The following is a 9,944-nucleotide window of genomic DNA, read 5'->3' as shown; positions in this document are numbered from 1 at the left end:
AATAATAATGCTTAAATTTACAGAAATGTGCTGTTTTTAATTGGTTTAATGACATTATTTTATGTAAAGAAGTTGTATAATAATTTGTGTTTGATGTAATAAAACAGTATATGACACAAAAATAATGTGATTCATCTTTCAAAATATATCAAAAAACTGTAGAAAAACTAGATATTGGGTTTAAAATTGCAAGAATTTACCATTTTTAGATCATATCAAATGTTATTTTACGTTTTTTTTTAACGTTTAATTACAAACATTTTACGTTTTAAAACAATTAAGTTACCCATAAAGATGGTAAATTAACATTGTAATATGAATAATAATGCTTAAATTTACAGAAATGTGCTGTTATTAGTTGGTTTTAATGGCATTGTTTTATGTAAAAAAAAAACTGTATATTACTTTATATTAGATGTAATATAACAGAATACAACACAATAATTTGATTAATCTTTCAAAACATGCCAAAAAGACTTAACTCCACGTTGGGTGTACATTTTTTTCCTTTTACATTAATTTCCTGAATATTTAAAAGGACGTTCAACTAAAAATTCCTCACCTAATAACACCAGAATTATTTTTATTTTAAATGGTTTAAACTGTTTTTTGGCCAGTGGGAAAAGGGGCTTAAATGAATTGTTGTACTCAAATGAGAGTAAGCTGAACAAGAACAGCTACAATTTTCCATTTTCAGTATTTTTATTGTAACAGGTAACCATTATTATAGCAATATGACTCTGAAACAACTGATTTGGAAATGAAAGAAAAGTTAAAAAAAAAAAGTTGAGTTACCAATTCAGTGTTATTTCTATCCAAGGTATCCATAACTTGGTCAAGTCACTGTACTGTACATCCACAACATGGATTACAAGCCTACATTAAACCTAACTGTAAATTAATCCACACTATCCAAGTCATCCATAACCTGGTCAAGTGACCATACATTCAAAACATTGATAACAAACTTAGTCAAACCTCACTGTAAATGAATACACACTCTATCCAAGTCATCCATAACCTGGTCAAGTAACCATAAATCCACAACATTGATTACAGACTTTGTCAAACCTCATTAGAACATTGATAACAAAGCTACATAACAAATATCTTACATGAAACCTCACTTGACATTAATCCATAATAATCTGTGACTTAGACAAAGTATCCATAACTTGTGAGCACTTCTTATTCCCTCCACTCGTAGTCTGCAATTTTGGTGATGAGTGTGAGAACCTTTGGACTGACGGCAAGTTGTTTTTTGGTGGCGTTCCGCTCCACTTTTGATCCCTTGTCTGGATTTATCTTGAAGAGGCACCTGTCAAATGAAAAAAAAAACAACTTTAGTATGTGTGGACTGTACTGTAATGTAATGTTGTCATACATTTGCAAAAAAGTTACACAACAGTGTAGACAGAGCTTGCTTGTGAAAGAGTATTTGGACATACAGGAACTGTGGAACAGTGATGTAATGAAAAGATTAACATGTGAGTACTGTGTATGTGAATTGTGTATGAATGTGTTTGAATGTTTGAAGGTGGTCAGATGGTGTGAAATGGCAGCCACGCTTCCCTCAGTCTGCCCCAGGGCAGCTGTGGCTACAAACGTAGCTTACCACCACTGATAAGAATGTGTATGAATGAATAATGGTTTCTGTAAAGCGCTTTGGGTGATTGAAAAGCACTATATAAATCCAAGCCATTATTACTGTTATTAGTATTAGTATTAGTATTAGTAGTGTAAATACTATTTCAGGGAGAATAACGTAACTTCGGTCAGGAGGATCTGCTACTCAAAGGTTTCTTGGGCATTTGAGTTTTGTTTTGTCATTATTTCATAAATAAGAATTAACAAGCACTTGTTTCTGTAACTTGACATGAGCATGAATCAAGGATAAATAAGAGACAGAGTCAGTCTAAAAACCTGAAAAACAAAAATGAACTCTCAGGTAAAGTTTGGACCATTTTCATCCAGTAGGGGGCAGTTTTCACATCATTTTTTAGTGATAACTCTCCCTTGTGATAGAAAATGTCTTTTTTTTTATAAATTCCTGAAATTTTATTAAAAAAAAATTCAAATTGGTCAATAATACATTGTCCTACTCAGTGTATGGGTCAATCTTTCATAACTCAATCAGAAAAAGAGAAAATAAGGTTGTTTTTCTCTTACAATAAAATCAGAACATTAAAATGAAGTTTTTGATTTTATTATTTTGTTATTGTGGCCTTTTGATAAATTCAGGAAATGCCTGGAGACTTGTGGAAGTACAGGTGCTTTACTTTCAGCCTACATGCACAGCAGGAAAGCCTGACCGGAGATCTATCTGCCAACTGCCTGCAGACTGCAACTACTCATGGCAGGAGACGGGTCTCCCAGACCGGACAGGACCCAGCACCATCTTCAGTAAAGTTCCTCCAGCCTCCTGAGATTAATAACATTATCCAACAGCTGAGCAGAACAGTAAACTAACTTCAGCCCACAGAAATATCCACAACACAGGTCCATCTCGGCAGCTCCACGCTGCTTCTCTCCGCGACCCAACTCCACCTCCTAGTGGGGCCTCCTCAGTGGCAGTGCTGGCTCCTGTCTGGTCTGAGTGATTCCTGGCATGAGTGCTCATGCACAGTCAGGCTTTCCTGCTCTGCATGTAGGCTGAAAGTAAAGCACCTGCACCTCCACAAATCTCTAAGCATTCCCCCAAATAAATATAATATCCAAATAAAATAAATTGATGGGTGGATCATGAACTTAAAGGTGTGAGAATGTACCACATTGTGACCAACAGGTGAGTATTTCAGCATTTCAGCACTTGAGCAGTGCTCAGTTTTACAGTATGTGCATTATATATCTTATTTTGATGTATTGAATTGACTAGTGGTGTCTTACCTCTGTAAGAACTCCAAAGTTGATGCTTGGGCTGCTGGGTAAGATATGTTCATACAGTAGTACGAACCAAACATCAGCAAAAGAGCATCACTGAAGATTCTGATGTGGCCATTCACAATGGTCTGGTCAACAGACAGCATGAAATTCTCTGCCGCCAAAGTCGAGTTTCCTGTTGTGTACAGGGACAAGAGAAGGACAAGAGAAAAATACAATTAAATTATCATCTTACAACTGAGTCCAGTACAACAATAACAAAGTAATAGTACTAATAGTTTTCTGTTTTTTGGTTTTAATTTATTGTGGTGGAGAAAGATAAATATTCATACCGCAAACAACAATACATGGTGTACTTGGAAGTCCAGCACAGTCCACTTCAGAGGGCAGGGTTGTTTGATCCACTTTGTAGAACATCTGTTCTTCTTCTTCATTGAAGTACTTGAGGAGTAGTGGAAGAAACACAGCAACATTCACATCTGCAGCATTTTTGCTTGATGTTTCCATTTCCCTGAAGATGGTCTCCATCTTCCCTGGCTTGTCAGCCGATTTAAGAAATGAAATGACTCTGGCACATTTATTTGCTATGTTTTTGTCTTCCATGTCCACACCTGTAAGCTCTTTAAAATGAGTCTTCATGCCAGTTGTCTCAAACAGATATGGCCATTCCTTTATCAAGTCAGAAGTCTCAGTCCCACTGATAATGTCCTTTCTCTGAGTGAAGAAAGTGACTCTCATCATATTCTCAATGGCTTTGCTGTCACAGCATCTTTCTCTCCACATTTTCTTTAACTCTTCTTGTGCATGTTTCTGAGATTCAGGGGTTTCATCAGGTGGCAGCTGTGTTGGTTGCCAGTTTGTACACCCATAAGTGTCTAGTCTTTTTTTCTGAGTTGGGGTATCCTCTCCTTCACTGTTGCTAATACTTTGTCTCTTTAACGAAAGTGAAGTGTTTCCTCTCTTGAGGTTGTCCACTCTGCTGACCATCTGTTTGGTGAGTGAGTCATATCCACTGCCTACAACTTCACCTTCAATGACATCAGTAAATGCCACAGGGTAGGCCTTTGTCATCTTCCTTGCTATCTCACTGATATGTTTCTTCCCAGGTGTTGGGCACACGGTTAAGATTTCACTGACAATGAGCCGTATGATTTCAAGTCTCTCAATTTTTGTTGGCCGCTTTCCCCTTTCCAACTTTCTGATGATCTCAGATGGAATCTTCTGCCAAGGAATTTGAAATTTAAAATGCCAGCTGTTGTCAGACAGTCGACGAGGTGTGATATCTGTACTTGAACTACTTGTTGACCGTGGTGAACTTGGAGTTTCTGAGCTGTAACCACCTGGAGAGAACACAGAGAACATTAGCTGTTATTAAATAATAGGTGGGTTTTCATTAAGCCTTTTTCCTCTTTCGGGATGTTGGTTCCAGGCAAAACTATATAGAAATGACTGTCATTTGTCCTCTTTTTTTTGCAGTGTTCAGACCGAGACTTAATGGTAGTGAGATGCGCTGAGTCAAGGCTTCAACACCCATGGTTCTGGTCGAATTTTATTTTTCAGACCCATAAAGAACTTGTACTTACTTACTGATGCAACAGTTAAAGCTATCCAATTTTACACATTGTATAATGTAACATGCATAATTTTAACTCAAACATCTATATTTCCACAAATAGTCAGTGGATATCATTTTAACCCCAGCATGTAGTTAGTAGTCCTGATACTGATTGCAGTAATGGAAATGGGAGGAAAAGAAAACAACTAAGCACAGCAACAGTGGAAATATTACCTGCATGGTCACATGGGTGAGTTCATGAGTTTTCTTTATCAGCATTGGGCTGAAAATTTTCATTTTTTCTCTTACTGTTGTTGGCTGGGAGACCTGACTGTTTTTGTTGTGTGTTTTTATTCTTTTGTTAGGTTGGAGCTTTTATTGAGTCTGAAAACATTTACAAGTGATCCAGTTTACGAGCCAGGACCAGGATAAAGGTGCAAGAATATCCAGCCTTTTCCAAGACCACAGCAGTCACACTAGAGATGACACTGTTGCTTTGGGACAGACAAGCTTGCGAGATCTCAATATAACACACCACATAGAGTAGCAAAGAAAATACACATCAGACTGACTATACATGGGAACTAAATGAACAACACATTCTTGTTGGGGGGATTGCTACTGGTGGATACAAAAGTCATTTTTTTCTGTACATTGTAATAAAATATCCTGTGTTCATCCCTGATTAGTTGTGTGTGATTTGCTACCGAATCAGAATCTAGAGAAGATAGACCCAACTTATGATACTGATTTATAGGCACACTGTCAATTCACTGCTGGTGATTGTACTATATTACAGTTAGTTACTGGTAGATTATAAAATTTTTCAGCCCATCTAACCCAAAAGAATGATTCTGTGCAATAAATGTATATACTCACCAGAAAAGGCCATCTCGTCAGACTGTGTTACTGGACTTGTACTGGTGCTGGCTCTGCTGAACTGTTGGTTGCTCTGGTTGCTTGGAGGACTGTCCAAGACATCTTGCTGGCCTTAATAAAGGAGAGATAGTAGTAATATTTAAACCATACAGACATCACATTGCTCAATCTGGGTATATTAATACCCAACATAATTATATACTCAGTAGCCAATTGATATATTTCAAAGTGTTCCTTTCTCAATATAATGCAGTACAGTACACCACCACTAACACTCACTATGAAATCAATAATGAACAAGGTATAGTTTATAGTTATCACCTTTTTGAAAACATCAACAAAAATGTAGAGAAGATTCTTTGAAGTATAATTCATAGTAGAACTGCTGTATTGGACTGCATTAATTTGAACAGGTGTACCTAATAAGTATATTTTGACTTTGTACATTTTTCTAATGTGAAAGTTTATTATGTACAAATTGAAACACATACTTTTCTTTTTGAGCAGTGACAGAAGTTTCCTGGCTTCAACTGGTCTCAGGACAGAAAGGAGGTCACTCTCCTGCAGGTAGCTGAGGTCCTCCAGGTCCTCAACTCCTAAACCTTGCAGATGCTCCAGCAAAGGCTCAGGGTCTCTCAGTTTAGGAAGACTTGATTTGATGAAAGACAGGAGCGGACTTTCTGTATCCATGACTAGGAGGACTAGAAGGGATGAAAAATACTGCTCAAGCATTACTGTCAGATTTTAATCTCTCAAACTCCAGATTACTCTGAGTCAACAATGCTATGCTTAAGTGAAATTACCCTTGTCCCACAAAGGTTGTACACAGGCAAAGGATAATAATCTAGTTTCTGCTCAGGCTTCCAACATTTCATGCTCTGCCTTGCTTGTTTCACTTCATACAATGCAAACGCTGGCATGTAGGACACGTCATGAGGTGTCACGATAAAGTACACATGCTGGTCCTGCGTCACAAGCATGAGCTCAATCTGTCCGAATTCAAGTGCCTCACCTTGGTTTAAACACAGAAAGAGTCCCTTTTTGTACTGAGTGCCTTTCCACTGCACCTCTGTAGCTGACTCAACATTGGGTTCTTTGACTAAGGTTTCTCCTACTGCAGAGCGCACTGCTTCGCTGTACAGTTCAGCATGGAAAGGAGTGGAGTTCTTAACCACCAATGAGGGTGCAAAAAAGGAGCCGGAATGTAGGTATGCCTGCAGTAGCTGATGGTTCTTTGCAAGTGTGTGACATACATTTTTGAAGTTTTGTGTCCTTCGCACACATCTTTTGAAATATGAATGCTTGCTCTCAAACCTCATTGTCCACAGCCGAATGAGTGGGCCAAACTTTAGTATTAATGCAGGGTAGTGGGTGAGGTAATGATGCTTTGGTTTTAGTTTTTGTGAAGGAAAACATTCCTTCCTTCCTTCCAGATAATCACCGATCAAAACACTGAGCAATGCAACCTGGGGTACTGATATAGTAGGGGCACAAATCAGTTCCACTAGCTCTTTCAGCTGGACAGTCAGTTGCCATACAGGATCCTCTGTGTCTGTGATCTTTTCACCAATGATAATGGGGAGAAGTCTCAGCAAAGACCAGTTTTCTGTTGCCTGGCCACCTAATTTCACACCCTTCTCTGAAACTTCAGCTGGTTTAGAGCTACCATCAGATCCCTGGTAACTAAACTGTTTGATCCTTCGATTAAGCTGTGAATATGTGAAGAATTTCTTCACCTTGACAAAATGGTTCAGGTAAATGGCAAGGTCAAATGCCACGACACCCTCAAAGAGATCATGGCCAATACAGGGTGGGAGGCCTGGCTGGCAAACATGAAAAAATGTCAGTGAATTAAAGACAGAGTTACATTTCACACCTCTGACTACACTTGCATCCCCATTTTGCAGTTCTTGAACAGTGTCATTGTACTCTTGTACTGTACGGATTGGAGCATGGTGTTCCAAATTGTCTAGCTCACTTCTGGTTACATGACAATATCGGCAGAAATGTTGAGATGTACTGAAATTTTCTGTGAATCCACCAATGTTATGTGACCCTAAATTGTCACCGGCAATGCAAAAGACAGTTGCCTTAACAATGTTTCCAGAGATATTCAGTCCATTTGTCTCCAGTTCTCCAAGATCGGTTATCAATTGAGAGAACACTTTCTCGTGGCCAAAATATTTGAAATCAACTTCTCGGCACAAAAGCAAAAGCTGCAAGTTGTCAATAGTGGATCGATGAAAAGGTTCAAAATTTGCAAGAGTGAAGTAGACTCCAAGCATCTTATGTTTTTTCTTTGCCGAGCCGAGGGGATTTACCACCTCAAAAGCATCTTGATAAAGTATCACTTTTAATGTGAGACCTGACTCAGCAAAAAGAGGATTGGACTTAAATACCGATCCATCACACACATCATTTAAAATATGAGGTGTACTCTCATTCTCAGATGTAGAACCCTGTTCCAGCACATCAGTATTTTTTAGCAGAGTTGTCAATGTATGCTTTATGGGAACATACTGAGCATATTGCTCCTTTCTATTTTCATCAACCCCCAAAAAAATCGGTTGTGGATGCACGTATGGAAAATTCTCCTCAAAATACCGTTTTCTGTTGTAGTCTGTGGAAAGGGAGGAGCTGCAGGATCCATGAATATCTACATCATCTAGGGTCTTCAAAACATCTTCAATTTCAGTCTCAGATAGTTCAGTTTTTGTTTGAAGAGATGCTTTCAGTTGACTTTTCGTGTACTGCAGGCACATTCCATTAAGACTATTCAGTTCTTCTACGATCAACTGGATTGTAGAGGAAGGGATAAGTTGTTTGGCCTGTAGTTTCATATAAAACATGCACAGATTTTTCATGTACAAACTTTTCATTTGTGCAAGGTCTGGGACATCTGCCTCAGGCTCATCATCAGCTGACCCTTCATTTGCCTGGCTTTCAGCAACAGAGGACTGAGACTCACTAGGAACTGAAGGAGGGCAGTATGCACCAGAGACATGCAGAGCTGTGGGGTTTTTGTGCTTCCTAGATAGGTGGGCTGTGAAAGATGATGTCACTGAAAAAGTTTTATCACAGTCTTTAAAGGGGCAATGCACTACCTCTCTTCTTGAAATGTGAGATTTTAGGTGACAGAGAAGGTCTCTAAGGTCGATCAACTGTTTCTGACAATGTGGAAGCTGACATAGAAAGGGTGCCTGCAAAGTTTGAGACTGTGACACGGTAGATGACCGCCGATGATGGCGGTAAACATGACATTTAAAAGCATTGTAATTTCTGAACCGAAACTTACAACTTTCCATACAACATGCATACTGATAATGTGGCTCATTTTTATGAAGCCCTTGATGCATCACGTACCCTTTTAGGGTATTCACTGACGCACCACAACTATGACAGGTGTAATGTTTTGACATCCTTAACTGCAGTGCAGTACTCACTTTTTCAGTTTACTCCATGAAATCAACTCATCATTTATCTGCAGAGAGAAAGAAAAAAATAAAAACACATTTATGAAACATGAAATTTGCCAAAATCAAAATAAATGCTATTGACTGTGAAATAGTTAACCTAAACTGTGTTCGCCAATCTCCCCTCAATTAACTAAAAGATGACCATTAGCTTATCCTTTACATATTTTTCAGTATTGTTTGAATTTCATGTTGACCAGTGACTAGTGTTGCACCAAAATGAAGATTTGAAAAACCTTGAAAAAGGCAAGAGGAAGATCAAAAAATTTGTTATAAGAAAGAGTAACTGGTTGAAATAAACCATTACCAAATCTCAGTATCATTTATAAAATATCTGTTCTCTCTTCTTTGGAAGAAAGTACACTTAAAATGGCTCTGAGCACTCGTGAAAAGAAAGGAACAGGTGGGGGCTAGAAGAGTTTTTTTTTTTTTTTTTTTGCAATAGTGGATTATTGACGTTAAAAAAAAAAATTCAAAACCAGATATTGAAAAGTTACATAAAATTAAGCTTCCTATTCTAGCCAAAAATCATGCCATTTCAAGTCATACAGTGGAAGTTATGGACAAAAAAACTAGTGAAAATGTATCTGTTCATTGTTGCAGCTCTAAACAACTGTTCATCTTTTTCTCCGCCTGTGTCAGTTAGTTCGCAAAAGCAAACGCAATGGCAAGCTAAAGTTAGTAGCTGGTCTGGCTGAATACTACAGTAAATGCAGCTGGCAGACGCGGCGCCATGCTTTTGGCATCATAGTTAGCTAACATTTCAATTGACAACATGCCGGCGTATTCTGTGCCTTTTGCGGAGTGAGTAAACTCAGAGGCATGGTGGTAAATAAAACTAATGCTACTCAGCTTCAGTTTGATACTTGCCGTCTACCGTCGTCCTTCCTCGAGCCTCAACGTTAGCTGCTGTCCGCACAAAGTTCTGTCGGGCGAGCAGGAAGTCTGGAACCGCAACCGCGGTGCGTTGGTTGTTGATCTTGCTCAAGTGTCACGTCGAAACAGCTGACCAACCCAAACGGGAACCGCGCTTTTTTTTTTTTTTAAACTTTATTCACAGAAATGTCCAGAACAATACTGTTGTGCCAGGGAAGAAAAAAAAAATGCTTTATTGAAAGCATTTAATTGCAGCTCACTTAGTGCTGATGCTGCATCAG

General features: G+C 38.5%; 1 protein-coding gene across 1 annotated transcript; it reads right to left on the bottom strand.

The window, feature by feature from the left end:
* Nucleotides 1-608: 608 nt before the first annotated feature.
* LOC146966187 (uncharacterized) lies at nucleotides 609-4,446 on the bottom strand. Its single transcript, XM_085763242.1, has 3 exons — nucleotides 3,213-4,446; nucleotides 2,887-3,055; nucleotides 609-1,318 (listed from the first exon to the last, which is right to left on the bottom strand). The coding sequence occupies exons 1-3, from the start codon at nucleotides 4,240-4,242 to the stop codon at nucleotides 1,189-1,191; spliced, it is 1,329 nt and encodes a 442-aa protein (XP_085619368.1). The 5' UTR covers nucleotides 4,243-4,446; the 3' UTR covers nucleotides 609-1,188.
* Between the last annotated feature and the right edge of the window lie 5,498 nt (nucleotides 4,447-9,944).

Source organism: Trachurus japonicus, chromosome 20, assembly GCF_045865225.1.
Source record: "Trachurus japonicus isolate A0001 chromosome 20, Traja_1.0".
Classification (NCBI taxonomy): Eukaryota; Metazoa; Chordata; class Actinopteri; order Carangiformes; family Carangidae; genus Trachurus; species Trachurus japonicus.
The sequence above is the reverse complement of the archived record's forward strand: the minus strand, read 5'-3'. Positions and strand labels throughout refer to the sequence as shown.

Coding starts and splice junctions, on each gene's coding strand:
- LOC146966187 (XM_085763242.1), bottom strand. CDS start 4,242: ATGTTCTCTGTGTTCTCTCCAGGTGGTTACAGCTCAGAAACTCCAAGT. Junction 3,056..3,212: donor ACCATGTATTGTTGTTTGCG/GTATGAATATTT, acceptor TGTACACAACAG/GAAACTCGACTTTGGCGGCA. Junction 1,319..2,886: donor ACTTTGGAGTTCTTACAGAG/GTAAGACACCAC, acceptor TTCATTTGACAG/GTGCCTCTTCAAGATAAATC.